At 40.8% G+C, this 17,036-nt stretch overlaps 1 protein-coding gene across 11 annotated transcripts in view; it reads right to left on the bottom strand.

Annotated features, from left to right (window-relative positions):
- CCDC187 (coiled-coil domain containing 187) overlaps window positions 1-17,036 on the bottom strand; it is a 122,759-nt gene that overhangs the window by 84,118 nt on the left and 21,605 nt on the right. For 6 of the 11 annotated variants that reach the window (XM_056812697.1, XM_007475319.3, XM_007475318.3 and 3 more), the window contains 3 exons: window positions 16,638-16,738; window positions 8,287-8,999; window positions 3,695-3,784 (listed from right to left, as the gene is read on the bottom strand). In XM_056812697.1, coding sequence (XP_056668675.1) covers window positions 3,695-3,784; window positions 8,287-8,999; window positions 16,638-16,738 — 904 coding nt within the window. The remainder of the gene's footprint in view (window positions 1-3,694; window positions 3,785-8,286; window positions 9,000-16,637; window positions 16,739-17,036) is intronic. The other 5 variants (XM_056812701.1, XM_056812702.1, XM_056812703.1 and 2 more) reach the window with 3 other exon arrangements.

The raw sequence follows: 17,036 nt of genomic DNA, 5'->3' as shown, positions 1-17,036 counted from the left end.
TAGAAGAAAGAACATGGCCCTAGATAATGCAACATGGCTCCCAACTGGACCACAAGCAAATTTCTTACCTGTCTCTCTTAGTTTTGCTTTCCTCAGTTGTTACATGAAAGGACACCACCTTCCCTACTTACCACATAAAGCTGCTTAACAAGGATCAAATGAGAAAATGGATATAAATGACCTTTGGAAATGATAACATTATACCAAGACAAGGCATATGAGGATGAGGATGGCTTTTTCCTAGATGCTCTTTCTCATCTTCCTTACTTTTGCTCATCATGTTCTTTGTCAACAAGTGAGAAAACAAAGCCTGAGAACTGACCAATAAACTAGCTTCCTTGCCTCTTTTGGCCTTCCCAGCACAGCAGTTTATAGACCAGATGATAGGCCTATCTTGTAAACCAAAGCCGTCTCCTTAGCCAAGGGAAAAGCACTGTCACTAATGTAGCTTGAGCTCAATGAACTACCCAGTGAGTCAGAGTGAGGGTTAATGGAAATATCATTTTATTTTTGATGATTTGCACCTCATGTGAGTAAACTAATTTGATTTTAAACTGGTGCAAGTCAGCAGGAAGAGAGAAAGAGAATCAATGAAAGCTCCTAGCCCAGGCAGAATGAGAGGCTCTGTATAATGCAAAAATAAATGATCTACCACATCACAAACACAAATGAGTTTTCTTTAATAAATGTTGTCACATAATAAACACCATTTATCAAGGTTTTACTTCATAATTTCAGATTACATTCACCAGATGCCGATACCAGCACCAAGATCATTACAAATACATAGACAATCTCTACCAACAGACACTTGAGATGTTTCTCTCTCTCCCCCCCTCCCTCTCTCTCTGTCTCTCTCTCTCTGTCTCTGTCTTTGTCTCTGTCTCTCTCTCTCTCTCTGTCTCTCTCTCTCTCTGTTTCTCCTCTCTCTCTCCTCTCCTCTCCCTCCTCTCTTACTTATAGAGTCAGGTTTTGTAACCAGTTCAGTTTGTAGGATAGGCTATAAAGAATGTAAATCATTCATAAGATCTTTGACCTTTTCCATTTCCAAATCCATTGATGGGCTAGTATCAAGTTGATAAAAGGCAGCTTTACAAAAATTACCTCAACCCAAGCAAGGTGAGTATCCATGATGCTAGACCCCTGGACTCTTGGGGAAATATCTCCCCAAGTATAGAACATAGGATGAGTATATTAACCTTTATCTGTCATGATTACTGATCCTTTTCAGTAGCACACACACTTGGAGTGTTTCTAGTAATGGAGTTGGTTTTCCCACTTTTCCTAGTCTCTTCTATGATTAATTAAATTCAAATAGTTTAAAGGCACCTATTATGTGCAAGGCAGTATGTATGCCAAAATGATATGAGAGGACAAGTGTGAATGAGAGAGTCATTGTAGAGGTGGGTCTAGGGGATGGATTTAGTCTGTGTCCAGGGATAAGGAATAATCAGTCTCTGATGGAAGCTAATGATATGGTTGACCAGAACCAGAGCTCAGAGACTCACTTTGTGCTTGGGACTGTGCAAAAGATTGTCATCATCATTGTTGCTATCCACATCATCTATTAGAACAATGCTCTGTTTAACTGAACTAACCAGACTCAGAAACAGTTTTACAAGCATCTTGATGAGCTAAGTGGAACCTAAGAGCAGAATCACAGAATGTCAAGAGTTGGAAGGAACCTTAAACATCATTTAGATGATACCCCTTTCTATTTATAAATGAAGACAATAAAGCCCTGAAAAGTAAAATGACTTGCCTACCATCACACAGATAATAAGGGGCAGAGATGGAATTAGAAACTAGTTTCCAGGTCCATTGCTTTTTCCATTACCCAAAAATGCTTCCCTTGCTCTTTTGAGATGTAAATTATCCTGAATATACGGTTTCCATTAATCCTCCCATCCCTTTCACTTCATTTGGATCCATTAGGTCTAAGCTCCAACAACCCCACCTCTGACCTAATCTTTAATTCCCAGGGATCATTAAGATCACTCATGGAACCCATCTGGTCAGTAAGGATGGAAGCTGCTTAACATCAACTGAGGTTTCCAAATTGGCATCAGGCCCAGTTTCTGGGATGCCCACTCCCATACACCCTTATGTGCGCATCCCCAACTCAAATGTCAAGTGATACAGATGTTTAGCTTGACAATAAGATTGCCCTGAGAGTAGTAAGCAAATTAACGAGCCCTTCTGGACACATCCCTCACTGTAACTCTCCCCACCCCATAAGCAGCCTAATCTTAATTAATTTTTAAGAAAGAATTTTTAGTCTGTGACAATGAATTAAATCTCAAAGTATGGGATCAAATTCTTGGCATCAACTTAATCTCTGATAAAAAATGCAAAGCAAGGTGCTATCATCTGAAATTAAACATTCGGCTCCATTTTCCTGCTGCCTGGACAGATGAATATTTTATAACTATTGTGATTTAATTTTTTGTTAACTACAGCAAATTTATAATTCATCCAATTCCCAAGTCCTGTGACTCTGACCCCTGACCCCCAATTCATCTCTTTTGAGCCCTGCTTTGACTTCGTCACTGACAGGAACTAATGGTCAACACAGACTCGGTGACACTGGCGGCTACAATGATGAATGTGCCACATGGCATGGTCTTGTGACCCAGTCTCAGGGAGAGAGCAGGTCATTTTTCAAGCGATCCATTAAAACAAAAAGGGGGAGGGCATGATGAAGGAAGAAAATTATTTTATATTTTAAACAACCTTTTTTGCACCCAGCACATTATACTCACAGCATCCTTAACTTCACATTCAAAGTACTGAATAAGCTCCGTAGGATTTCTCTTCCACTCCTTTTCAGCATTCCTTTGTTGATTCATAAACATGTCTCCTCTGATAACCAACCGACATCCTCTTGCCCCCTCCCACCCTCACCACTATGCAAGCTTTCCCTTCTCACCTCGAAACACCTAGCACCATTCATACAAATATATATATATATATATGTATATATATATATATATGATAGAATACTATTTCCCCTTTCTCCACCAAACTGATGTCGCTCTGTCTACAAACAGGAATAGGTGCCACGGATATGGTAACTAACTAGTTAGAAACTCTATGAATAGTAACTATAACTCCAGGGTATTGATAGAAGTCATTTTTAATGGCTACTGATCATGAGGTAATTTAGAATTGTAATTCCCACTTTGTATGTGAAGAAATAAAGGCCCCCAAAGGAGACAGAAAACTCTCTTAAAATTCAGCAGCATCATTGAAATCTGTACCCACAGTTTTCATCAGTAACATTTACTCCAGAATGAAATTCACTGAAAGGTGAATCAGCCCTTAGCCTGTCCAAAGGAAGGGGATTGGTTAGCAAAGAGAGTCACCTGTCTAGCCTCCCTAGGATGCTATCCTAGCAGAAGTCTAGAGCATTATTAATACTGCCAGAGTGTTTACAGACTCCTAATTGAATAAGCTCATCTATCCTTCTTGGTTCAGGTCAGGGACTTTCTAAAGGTCACACAGAGAATCCATAGAACTGCATTCAACTCTAAACACCCCCACCACTTCCTCATTATTCCAGTCAAACCCTTTTCTCTAGCCCATTAACCAAAGTGGTTTTGTTTGTTTTCCTTTGAAGTTCTTATTTGGCGCTGAAATCTCTTTCCCCACCTTTAAAAAAAAACACAAAATATCAACAACAAAAACAACTTACCCTGACTTTTTGAAGATCTTCTACTGCAAGGGGAGGATGTCCGAGAAGATCCACAGGAAGTCTGACTCGCTTTAGTTTGTTCCTTTTGACCTTTATGGTGTTTGAGGTAGGGGAGAAGAGAGAAACAGAGAGACAGACAGAGAGAGACAAAGAGAGAGTGATAGAAACAGAGAGATGGGGGGGGAAGAGATTAGTGATAGAGAAAGCAATAATTGACTTAATAGAACTATTAAGGTATTTGTTTTATTCATAAAACTAAAATTGAACAAGTATCATCATAAAATTTGTTTTTTGTTTTTTTTTTTTTGGTCAGGCAATCAGAAGTTAAATAATGTATACAGGAGTCACACAGCTGGAAAGTATCTGAGGCAAGATTTGAACTCAGATCTTCCTGAATCTAGGTCCAATGAGCTTAACCAATGAGCTACAGCTGCCTTTCAATAGCACTTATATCTCAGAGTTATTGGAAAGATGAAGTGGGATAATATTTGTAAAATCCTTTGCATAGTGTCTGTCTTATAGTAGGTACTTAATAATTGCTTATTCCCTTCCCTTCCCTCTCCCTTTTACACAGGCACTGTTATCAGCTCAGCAGGACAGGGATTTTGAGCCCATATGCCCCCTGGCAGGGAGAGGATGTGCTGAGCACAGTTCCATCTCTCATCTCTGTGCCTTTACTACGGTCATGTTCCATGCCTAGAGTGTTCTCACTTGGTCTGCCTCCTGGAATCCTTATTTCTTCAAAACTCAGCTCAAACACAATCTGCTAGAGGAAGAGAAGGGACTTTCTTGGTTTGTCCAGTTGCTAGCGGCATCCATATCTATATATCTACATCTATATCTATCTTTCTTTATCTATATATAAGCTCTTTAAGGCTGAGCCTGTACCGATTTAAAAATTCTATCCCTAGTACCTGACAATACAGTAGGCATTCAATAAACGCTTGTTGATTGATTTAGACCAACAACTTAATCACTCACCAGAGATGACAGAAGAGTGTCATCAGGACTAGAATCAAAGATAATTAAGGCTAGGAAGACCTGAGAGACCACCCAATGCAAACAATACCCTTCTTTTTACTAGCAAAGAAACATCCAGAGGTCATCAATGACTTACTCAAGATCACACATCCAAAGAGGATCGATGGGGCAGCTAGGTGGCTCAGTAGATTTTGAGCCAGGTCTATGGATGGGAGGTCCTGTATTCAAATCTAGCCTCAGATACTTTCTAGCTGGGTGACCCTGGGCAAGTCACTTAACCCCAGTTGCCTAGTTCTTACCACTCTTCTGCCTTAGAGCCAACACTCCATAGTGAAAAATTGAGGACTGATATCTGGATTTCCAGGTAAAATGGTTTTTCTTTGGCACACTACCGTCTCTTTGTTGGATCAGCCTATAGCCAGAGTCAGTGGGACAAATCTATGACTGCCTAAAACAACAAACTAGATGACTTTCTTTCCCCCACATTCCAAATCCTCTTCTAAATTGCAGGGCCAATTAGGGTCCTAGTAAAATTAGTAAATTTAGTAAATTAGGGACCTAGTAAAGAGGATCGATGGGGCAGCTAGGTGGCTCAGTAGATTTTGAGCCAGGTCTATGGATGGGAGGTCCTGTATTCAAATCTAGCCTCAGATACTTTCTAGTTGGGTGACCCTGGGCAAGTCACTTAACCCCAGTTGCCTAGTTCTTACCACTCTTCTGCCTTAGAGCCAATACTTAGTATCAATTTAAGACAGAAGGTAAGAGTTTTAAAAAATAATATACAATAAGAATATTCCTCCATTTCCACAAAAATACTACAAAAGCCCGCCCTCCCTTAGGTCCTTGGATTCCCCCCTGACCAAAACCCTGGAATGGTGGGGACTCTTTACAAACTCCTTAAAGGGCTTCTGCTCCCTCTCTGCACCAAGACAGACAAAGCACCTTACTCCCAGAGCAGGGATAAGTAGGGAGATTAAAATGCAAACACTTTAGAAAATATAAATGACACCAGCTTGTAAATGATGGGACTTACAGATTGAGATCACAGAATGAACAATAATTGCTGGCAGTGTTACGCTAATGGATATTCAGCAATCCCTACAGGTAGGGGGAAAAATGGCTTATAAATTGGTCAGATGTCACTGGAATCTTCAACAGAGCCATTAGCAATGGCCAACAACATTTAATACTGAGCCAACTGCCAGAGTCAGGGTGGGTGGAGGGCGGGGGTGAGTACACTCAAGCCATTTCAGAATGCTGCTAATGACCATAGGGACATTAAATTAGAGATGGCTGCAAAAGGGAAAAGCTCCTGCCATCATCTTTATCAATCAAAAAGGCAGGTCTCAAATAGGAGCGAGCCCTGACAGATCATCTCAAGGTTGACCTATCTACTTTTACTCTAGATCCAATGAGGGGTAAAAATACAAAAAGGTTTGTGTCAGTCCTGGCCAGCAATCACCACTACTGCCTCATCCCCTCAAAGAGCCACACACAAACCGAGAAATGTTTATTAATTGCTATGTACAAGGCACTATTTACATGAATTGTATTCTTCCACCAAGGGGCCCAGCTTCTGGTGAATAAATACTTGTGGAGCTCTATGGGAAAATTAATTGTGTGGATTAAGCCAAAAAAATGATATTATGGAAAAAATGTTGGCTTTAGAATCCAAAAAACCCAGGCAAGATTAAGTAGAAAAAGTACTTGTGATAAAGAGAGAAGTCAGGAGAAGGGAGAAAAGGCCAAAGGCCAAAAGAGAATTGTGCTCTTGGTTGCATGAAGCAACATTTTCAATATGCGTCAATCAGCAAATAGCCATTGAGTGTCCACTATATGCCAGGTGAAAGAGATTTTTGCTTAAAGGTCACTAATACACATAACATATAATAATTATGTGTATCATCTATAATATTAACATACAACTAATATATAAAACTATAGGTAAAATATTGATACAAGACCAATTCAGAGTTTTTGAGGGACATGGTCAAAAAGCACATTTGAAGAACAGATCAAAAAGAACACAAATAATTGAGGGTTGCCTCCACCCTACTGCAAATACTAATTATTCTTTAAGAAATTCTGTAGAAAAGAATTAGAATTAGATCGTGAGAGATATATTAGGTGCTAAATGGCAAGGATGATGGGCATTCATTTAGTCATTCAATAAATGTACCTTCAGCACCTACTAGATGCAAGATACTATGTCGTTTACTGTCGGGATTTTTTTTTTACCAGATCTATGATTTCCCTGGCGTAACTAACTGCTAGAGAAAGCCTAGGCATAACAAAAAGACTATCCCATAGAAAGAGCAGGGCATCTAGGTAGCAAAAGGAATAGAGAGCCAAGAAGACCTGGGTTCAAATTTGGCCTCAGATACTTATTAACGGTGTGGTCCTAGGCAAGTCACTTAATAACTCTGTTTGCCTCAGTTTCTCAGCTGGAGAAGAAAATAACAAACCAGTCCAGTATCTTTGCCAAGAAAACTCCAAATAGGATTGCAAAGAGTTGGGTGTGACTGAAACAACTGAACAACAATGTAGAAACTATTTTTGTAACCCTTTTGAAGTTTCGTTATTCATTCGTTTCAGTGGTGTTATGATCCCACTCTGGAGCAGTCACTGACCTTCAGGTTTTTTCTAGCACTTTTCCTATTAAAGGAATTATCATTAGGATGTGACTGGAGACAATAGAAGATTTGAGAAACTGCTCCTTTTTTCCCCAAGTCTACCATTTGTGCTATCCCTTCCTTCTCATCTCTCCTTTGAAATGCCTTCTTGATCTCCCTCCTTTAAAATAAAATAACAACAAAATCTTGACCTCATTTTCTTCCCTTTTCTAGTCCCCCACAAAGAATCTTTTCTGGGCAAGGAATCTCAGGATCCCTATGAGGAATTATGTGAGGTCTATCACAAATCACCCCCAAGATGCCCAAATCGCCCCTTACCAAGTACCTGACTATTAATGCACTGGGGGCCATGTCCTTCAAATCCCTCCTTTTGATGGGAACTATGCAGACTTCCATATCATGCCCTTTCCTTTCCCTGAAATACCAAGGACTTGATTGACTGTGCCACTCCTTTGTGCTTAATCATTTAAGCTCTGGAATTAGGATTTACCTTTCCATGTAATTTACTCAGAATCATCTGATCCTGGCATTTCACTCTCTAAGTTCCCTGAGAACAAGGATCCATCTTTGTATCCCCCTGGGAGATGAGCCCTGAGTAATGTTGACATTATCTTGGAAAGGCTTCGTCTCAGACCAGACTGCCTTCTGCTCCCTTTCTCATTAGGATTATACGGCAAGAGCTGAGAAAGACCTTCGAGGCCAGTTAGACCAATACTCTCATTTTATATATGAAAAAAGCAGGAAAATGACTTGCCCCAAGGTTGCCCAGATAGTGTCCCAGGCAGAATTTGAACCCAGATTTCTCTAGGTTTCTCTGACTGCAAAGAAAGTTCTCTCTCTCTACTCTAACATATGACCTCATTCTTTGCTTTCATTCATGGCTTTCCCATACAACCCTTCCCTCCTACCACCATCAGCTACTTTTCTCAGCCTACCTACCATAGTTCCTTACTTATAGCTGCAAGTCCCATTACTTACATGAGAGTGCTGAAGGTGATGCTGCAAATCTTACTTTGTAGGCTTTTCTCTTTGGAGTAAGTTTATAGGAGACTGTGTGGTGAGTAGCACAGTGATCTGGACTGTTGTGGCATGGATATGCTGATTCTGAAGCAGCATACTTCATTTTGGAGACATTTCTTTTTGGCACGTGCTTGCAGAACAGAGAGTGAGGGGTACAAGAACGAACTTGGAGGGAGGAAGGGAAAACGTTAGAATGTCGATGCTTCTGTAACTGGATCCTCTCTCTCACCTGCTCCAGCCGTGAGTCAGGGAAAGATCTCTTTATGCCTGCCAAGGGCCATCTCTGAAGATTGGCAGAGGAGTCAAGAGACGGAAATGACTTTTCCCTCCATTGGCTACTTTTCAGAGGGGTCAAGAAGTGATGATAGTCTCCTGAAGGAACAGAAATAAAGAGTGGCAACCCAGAAGACTGATCATTTGCTGCACACTCTCTTTCTAGTTCAAGTTGGTAGTTAAAGTCCTCCTCTTCCCTCATTGGGTCAAAGGTGTCAGGATCTAGATGAGTCACCTGTCTACCATAAGTCATTATATTGCCATCTGGTTCTTCTCTGAAAATAACTGACTCATGTAAGACGCTGGACGGTAAAGATGTAGTTGCCACACTGTGGTCCTTGGAAAAATGAGGCACTCTCAATTTGCCATGAAGAGAGCTAGAATCATTGCAGTCTTCCCTTATGAGGGAAAAGAAAACAAATAAACACACACACACACAAATAACAAACCAATCAATCAAGCTAAGAAGAACTCAAACTTGCAAAAGAAAAATATCTGTAACCCAAACTCAAAGATCAAAGGCAGGAGACCATACCTGATGGGCTCTTCATATCCCTGCCATGTTTATGATTCCATGACCCAAGATGCCTGTGGTTTAAGCAAGACTCAATGGGCTATATTCAAGATGGCACCATGTGATGAGTGATAATGACATTACATTGAACACCTTGTTACCAGGGTGCACAGGCTCAGTAGGGGAAATGGTCTCTCAGTCTTCATGCTGCTAATGAACACCATCATCATCATACAAGCTAAAATTTATTATAGAAATTTTCTCTCAAGGCTTCACTTCAAAGTGTTTCACTCAGATAACAGTAAGAGAAGGACCAATGTTATTCCCATTTTACAGGTGGAGAGCATAAAGATATTAAGTGACTCCAGCCCAACATCACACAGCATTATCTAAGATTTGAACTTAAATTTTTTTACTTACAATCCAAGTGTTTCCAAAGATGAATTTTTTCTTCATGGGAGGTAAATTGTAAACTTATACCTTTTTTTTACCCACTCTCCTTACCCCTCCTTAGAACTCCAGAAAGATAAATAGAAAATAACAGGGCTATCAGTACCTTTTAAGCAGTATTCAAAGATCCCAATAAGTGGTTGGGAGCAGCTAGGAGGTGAAGTAGTTAGTAAGGTGAAGCTGGTCCCAAAGTCAGGAAGATTTATCTTCCCTAGTTCAAATCTGGCTTCAGACATTTAATAGCTGTCCCTGAGCAAAACTCTTAACTTTGTTTACCTCAGTTCCCCATTTGTAAAATGGATTGGAGAAGGAAATGGCAAACTACTACACTTATTTTTGTCAAGAAAACCCCAAATGGGGTCATGAAGAGTTAGATGTAACTGAACAATTGGGGGAAATTTTCATGTTGGAAAGCCATTGAGCCAAATGTCTCGGGGCAAAGCAACAGCTTAGATCTGGAGGCAAAGTCCTTATATCAGAGGGAATAAAAGTACTCCAAGCAAACCACTCTGTGTGTGTGTATGTTTGCAGTCTAGCATTCAGCTTCTGATCCAAACACAAGCCATCTCTCTATTCCTTAAAGCAACTAATTCCCACTACCCGGTATGACATCCTAAAACCATATAGGCAGATTGAGCTTGTCAAGCCCATGATTGGCAAAGAAAAGCTTTAAATTCTAAGAATCTGTTATTCCAAGAGGGAGAATTCTTAGAGAACATTATGCCAACATAACCATAATATATGGGAATTCTCCTGGCCCATCATCATCAGTAGGACTTGGGCTCCAATAGTGGAGATAGGCCTCTCTGAGCCATCCTCACCCCACTCCCATCTCTTGTCCAGATCCCCACATTTTTGAGACAAATGACTGGGTTTAGGGAGACAAGTCTGTGACCATGGGATAGAGCAAAGCTAATCTGTGACCTTCAGGGTCAGTCAAGATAAGATCTTACTTTAAAACTTGAGTTTAAGCCATGGAGCTTTAGGAAAAAGTTGAGTCCATAGGATCCTTTCTTAAGTCGACTTGTGCCCAATAGCACACAGATCAACAGAACAGCTAGTTTCTATCCTTTCCTCAGTTTAAATCATTCCAACTGACAGATATGAAAGCCTTTGGCTCTGCAACTAGATACACTAATGGATCTATTAGATTCTTCCTAGAAAGAGTTCAGCTGAAAAGTTGGAGTAGGTCCTATTGTTTTGTCAGGGGGCTCCAATATCTGGCCTGGCATTATTTCCAAAGGCATTTAGGAATCAAGACCTATAGGTTCTAACCTTAACTTCTAACACTAACCCAATGACCTTAAATAAGTTACATTCTCTCTTTGGGTCTCAGTTTCCCTATCTGTAAAATGTGAGTTGGATACCATCTGGAATCAATCTATGATCTTATTTTATTTTTCTTCCTGTTCTACTTTCTAAGATCTAAGATTCCTCTATCAACCCTTATGTGTAGACCTGAGTTTTTCTCCCCCAACCTGTCTTAGACAAATAGGCTGTCCCTTTCCTGCTTATGTCCCTAGCTGGTGGAGGGGGTTCTTTTTCCTCTCTTTGAATAATCCTTGGCAAGATTTTTTCCATTTTAAGTTAGGAATTTCCTTAAAGAAGCTTATTTGGTAAAGAGGATTTAGGGGGCAGGGAGAGAAGAAAGAGACTGTTTAGAAAGCCATTCTGCAGCAAAATCATCCAATAATTAATTGGGAGAAGAGGCAGAAAGTATAAAATTCTTTAAATGGGAATACAGCTTTGGCATTTCCAAAAAGACATTAGAAAAAGTGAGAGAATAAAAAATTTTCACAAATGCTGAGAAACAGATAAGGGAAGAGTACAAATTTTGGATTTAAATATAACGGATACCTTTGGACACAGGTGAAATTGCCTGATGCTATTCTATTTATGGGGGCTCTTAAAAGACACAGAAGTCATGACCAGCTGGGCTCAAAGTTGGTTATTAAACATGTTGTGCCTGGCCTATCCTTTCAGTATTCAACAGCTCATCAGAAGAGACAGCAAGAGAATGGACTGTGGGGCTGAGAGAGTAATGGGGAAAGTCCAGATCTGTTGTCTCCCAGGAGCAGATCATCCTTTCCCACATGATCTCTTCAGAATCCCCTTAAATTTGCACAATATTTCACATTTTTAAAAGAGCTTTTAGGGGCAGCTAGGTAGCACAGTGGATAGAACTCCAGGCCTGGAGTCAGGAGGGGGTTCAAATAAAGCCTCAGTCAAATATTGTATTTGTAAAAGTACTTTATGAATGTCAAAGTGCTATAATTGATAATAGTATTAGTAGCAATCTGAGTTTATTAAACACCATTTATTTTATCATAAAAAAAATGCGGCCTCAGATACTTCTTATCTATGTGACCCTGGAAGAGTCACTTAACCCAGATTGCCTAGCTCTTGCTGTTCTTCTGTCGTAGAATTGATACTTAAACAGGAGGTGTTTTTTTTTAACTTTTTTACATATACATATAAACACATTATATATGTGTATTTATTGCATATACATATATGAATACCTTTCTCATTTGATCCTTACAAAACTATGTGAAGTTGAAGATTTTCTTGTAACTAGATGGGGTTTTTCTGGGTGGAGAACTTCTTGGAATGTCTCCTACCAAGTAGCTGTTCTACAAATTAAACTATCGTAAGAGAGTTGCTGAGAGACATGGAGAGTTTTAAGTGCCTCAAATGGGAGTCATAAAGTCATTAAGTGGCAGAGGGGGACTTAACCCCCAGTCTTCTAGAGTCTGAGACTGCCCCTCTCTATGCCATATAACTCTTATTCCCATGGCAGTGAAGCTTATCACCATTTGGCAAATGAGGAAACTGAGACTTAGAAAGATGAAGTCCTCCATCACCAAAATCCTTGACTCTAGCAAGAGCTCAACTTCAGAAATGGAGATGGACTTGTATATATGGGTATGTGATTTGGGGTTTGGGCTTTAAAAGATTGCTGTAGAGCAAAAATGAATACCATAGAAATAAATATTAAGTGATAACAATTGTACAACCCAGTGGAATTGCTTGTTGGCTCTAGGGGGGAGGGAAGAAGAGAGGGAAAGAAAATGAATCATGGAAACATGGAAAAAGATTTTTAAAAATAAAAATTTTTAAAAAGAAATGGAGTTTTTCTTTCCCCCAGTGGAATGACACACTAAAGACGACACATTCTTTCCATCATATTTGCAACTGAAACCTTCTCTATGAATGGAAGCTCCTAGAAAGGAAGGACTAGATTTTTTTTTTCAGTTTTATACCAAAGTGTTTTGCACAAAGGAAGCCCTCCACAATCCAATTCATTCATACATTCATTTGAATTATCCAAGGTGACACAATGAAGTGACAGAGCCCAGACTCAGACCTTGGAATCCCTCCCCACAAGTTCAAGTCACCCCAACACATCCTGATGCTGCTCAATAACTAATAGTTCTTTCTTCAAAGCCAAGCAAGGATATCTCAGGAAGAAGGCATATTGGCTCCAAGGATGCCCTACTCCTCACTAGTGAGTGAGGAGAGTCACATACTTCCCGTGCTGGGGCTATTTCCTAATATGTAGGTCATCCTTAGGACTTGCTAATAGGTTCCAAAATTGATACATTAGGGGCTGCTGGGTAGTTCATTGGATTGAGAGCCAGGTCTAGAGATGGGAGGTCCTGGATTCAGATCTGACCCTGGGAAAGTCATTTAACCCCATTGCCTAGCCCTTACCATTCTTCTGCCTTGGAACCAATATACAGAATTGATTCCAAGATGGAAGGTAAAGGTTTTAAAAAAATAAATCCATCACCTCCATGGGAAAGACTCCAGCCTGGATACTCCGATTGAGCTCTACCACATCCTAAGGACTCAGGCCTGCCTGGGTACTGAAGGGAATGACACTTTGAATCTCCTATACTATATGGGATGTCACTAGATGAGGTTTAAATGAATCACAGCCTTTTTCTTGGGGATTTTTGTTTAAATGACATAGACTAAAGCTTCAGAACTGGTTTGGGCAGCCATAGGCAGGGGTTGAAGCTTAAAAAAGATTTTTAAGAGAGGGCAGCTCAGGATTGAGAGTCAGGCCCAGAGTTGGGAGGTCCTGGGTTCAAATCTGACCTCAGATACTTCCTAGCTGTGTGACCCTGGGCAAGTCTCTTAATCCCCACTACGTAGCTCTTACTACTCTTCTGTCTTGGAACCAATATACAGTATAGGTTTCAAGGAAGAAGAGAAGGGTTTTAAAAAAAAAGATTTGTAAGGGCACAGAGAATTCACTAGGGAATAAATTTATCAAAAGTATTTCCCAAGGAGTTGAGAAACAGTCTAAAAGTCTAAACAGACTCTAAAAGGGTTGGGATAAATCCCTAAACAGGTCTCTGGCAGGTCACTAAGAAAAACATGTGTATGATTGGGAATATCCCTAATTTTAAAAGTACCATGAAAGACTAAGACCAGTCTTTCTCACACTGGTCCTCAAAGCTCCTATCAGAGACAAGATTTCCAATTGGAGAGCTAGTAGAACTAACCCAGAAGAAAGATTATTTTCAGCTTCCCCATACTCTTATTAGAGAATGTTACTTCATAAAAGCAGTATCCAAACAGTCATAGTCTAAAAACCAACCCCAGAGAACCTTAAATATGGTTTCTCTCTGTCATTATTATTCCCACCTGAATTCACCTTGTATGCCCAAGGGAAGGTCTTGATGGGCAAATGTGTACTTTGATCAGCAAAACGTTTTCAAAGGTAGGATTGCATCCTAAAGTCTTATCCCTCTCCCGAATCTAAAAATTCCCAAATTGATAAAAAAAAAAAAGCATGGCTGTTTTCACTACATTGTAACTGTAAAATCTGATCTCAGAAAGTAAATGTGGGTGGGGGATGAGTTTCTGATAGGGCAAGACTGTTTGTTTGCATGCACCAGAATGATAAAAATCCAACATCAATTCCCTGTAAAACTGGGGCTAAGTTTTCCCCATATTTTCCCTGTAAGTCTGATCTCATAAAAAAAGGATCTCTCTCTCTCTCTCCCTTCTCTCTCCCTCCCTTTCCCTCCATCCCTTTCCCTCTCTCCCTTTTCCTCTCTCTCTCTCTCTCTCTCTCTCTCTCTCCCTTCTCTCTCTCTCTCCCTTCTCTCTCTCTCTCCCTTCTCTCTCTCTCTCCCTTCTCTCTCTCTCTCCCTTCTCTCTCTCTCTCCCTTCTCTCTCTCTCTCCCTTCTCTCTCTCTCTCCCTTCTCTCTCTCTCTCCCTTCTCTCTCTCTCTCCCTTCTCTCTCTCTCTCCCTTCTCTCTCTCTCTCCCTTCTCTCTCTCTCTCCCTTCTCTCTCTCTCTCCCTTCTCTCTTGGGGACAGAGTGGGGAGAGCCTGTGAGGGGGGGAACAGTGTCTGCATGCACAGGAATGATAGCAAAAGTCCAGCATCAATTCCCCTTGTAATAGATGGCTGCTATAGGGCTCTTTTTTTCCCATTAACAGAAAAACAGCCCAGATATTAAACTGTCTTCACCAGACAGCTGCAGATTACGTCCTCTCCAGGAAGAAACGGCATCAATAAATACAACAGAGCAGTCACTTTAAACACTTTACTGCCAATAAAAGCAAAATTATGAAAACAAATACATAGTGAATGTGAAAATAAAACCAAATAAACAGCATCATTGTCGTGTGAGTTATATCAAAGTGGGAGAACTTCCTAACCACCTCCTCTACACTCTTCTCTCAGGCAGCTCAAAGGTCCAAACTACTGTGTCTGCAGATCTGCATTAACCCTGTAATGGCCTAGGGTTAGGTAGTAGCCAGCTCAGTCAAAGAAACAAAACAAAAACAAACAAAAATATCAAGGCTCCCATTCATTCCTTCATTTGCTACAAGGTAGGAAACTGGCTTTCCTTAATCAGCATAAGGGTTTTAAGAAAAGGTCTAGTGGCTTGGTTTCTTAGCAGGGATGAGTCGGGGTATTAGAGTGAAAACAGAAATAGTTCTTCCTCTTTCCCTAGTGTGAAGGTAGCTAGATGACACAGCATGTAGCATGTTGGACTTGAGATTCCAAGGAATCAGAAACTTTTGAGTTTAATTCCTATTGCAATTATTAGCTCTTTCTTAATCTCTTGGCCTCAGTTTCCTCATCTATAAAATGGGAGTAATAATAGCATCTAGTGGGCAGTGGGATTGAGAGCCAGGCCTAGAGAAGGAAGGTCCTGGTTGCAAATCTGGCCTCTGATACTTCCTAGTGACCCTGGGCAAGTCACTTAACCCCCATTGCTTAGCTCTTACTACTTCTGCCTTAGAGCCAATACACAGTTTTGATTCTAAGACTGAAGATAAGGGTAGGGGAAAAAAAGTATAATGGGGGGGGGGGAAGAGCAGCTTGGTAGCATAGTGGTTAGAGTTGGGAGAAACTATGTTCAAATCTGGCCTCAGACACTTCCCAGCTGTGTAACCCTGGGCAAGTCACTTAACTCCCATTGCCTAACTCTTACTGCTTCTGCCTTGGAGCCAATACACAGTATTGATTCTAAGACTGAAGATAAGGGTAGGGGAAAAAAAAGTATAGTTGGGGGGTGGGGGGTAAGCAGGTTGGTAGCATAGTGGTTAGAGTTGGGAGAAACTATGTTCAAATCTGACCTCAGCCACTTCCTAGCTGTGTGACCCTGGGCAAGTCACTTAATCCCCATTGCCTAACCCTTACTGCTCTTCTGCCTTGGAACCAATATACAGTAGTGATTCTAAGGTGGAAGATGAGAGTTTAAAAAAAATAATAGCATCTACCTCTTTTTTAGAATTACAATTGAGTGGTAAGGATCAAATGAGAATATGTGTGTGTGTGTGTGTGTGTGTGTGTGTGTGTGTGTGTGTGTGTGTGTGTGTGTACATAAAGTGCTCTGCAGACCGAAGCACCACCTGAATGTTAGCTATTGTTATTATCTTCTCTACCAAGGATCCGGAAAGTCCAGTCCTTCTAACTTGATGGTCCTCACCAAGACCAGCTCCCAAAGCCCTAGATATTATAAAGGGATCCTTCAGGCCAATGACATTGCATTTTCCAACTTTGATCAGACGTAGCCCAGCCCTGGCCCATCCCCACTCACCAAAAGATCGAGTTCTCTTGCTCAGCATCAAGGGTCCTGCAACTGTGGCTGCTGGACCTATGCCAGCTGGATATGTCCAGTTCACTCTCCATCAGCTGTAGCTGTTAAAAAGCACATTTACTTTCTAGACGGACATATGCCCCATTTTGCCAGCTGCTTCCATAGCAGGTTTGGGTAGGTGGTGGTTGGTTGTTTTTCTAGACTAGCACAGAGCCTGGCCCTAATTAATGCTACTATTTATTTCTCACCGCCTCTCTGAGGAGAAAGGCAAACAGTTTGCAAGCTGGGACATGCCTGCCGCCTTGGAAAGTACTCAGTGGGCTGTGAAGCTAAGACAGACCCCACTGCTTTCCCATTATTTGTACTCACCCAAGTGCTGGGTAATTGCCTACAAAGGAC

Source organism: Monodelphis domestica, chromosome 1, assembly GCF_027887165.1.
Source record: "Monodelphis domestica isolate mMonDom1 chromosome 1, mMonDom1.pri, whole genome shotgun sequence".
In the NCBI taxonomy this organism is placed as follows: domain Eukaryota; kingdom Metazoa; phylum Chordata; class Mammalia; order Didelphimorphia; family Didelphidae; genus Monodelphis; species Monodelphis domestica.
This window is presented reverse-complemented; position numbering and strand designations above follow the sequence as displayed.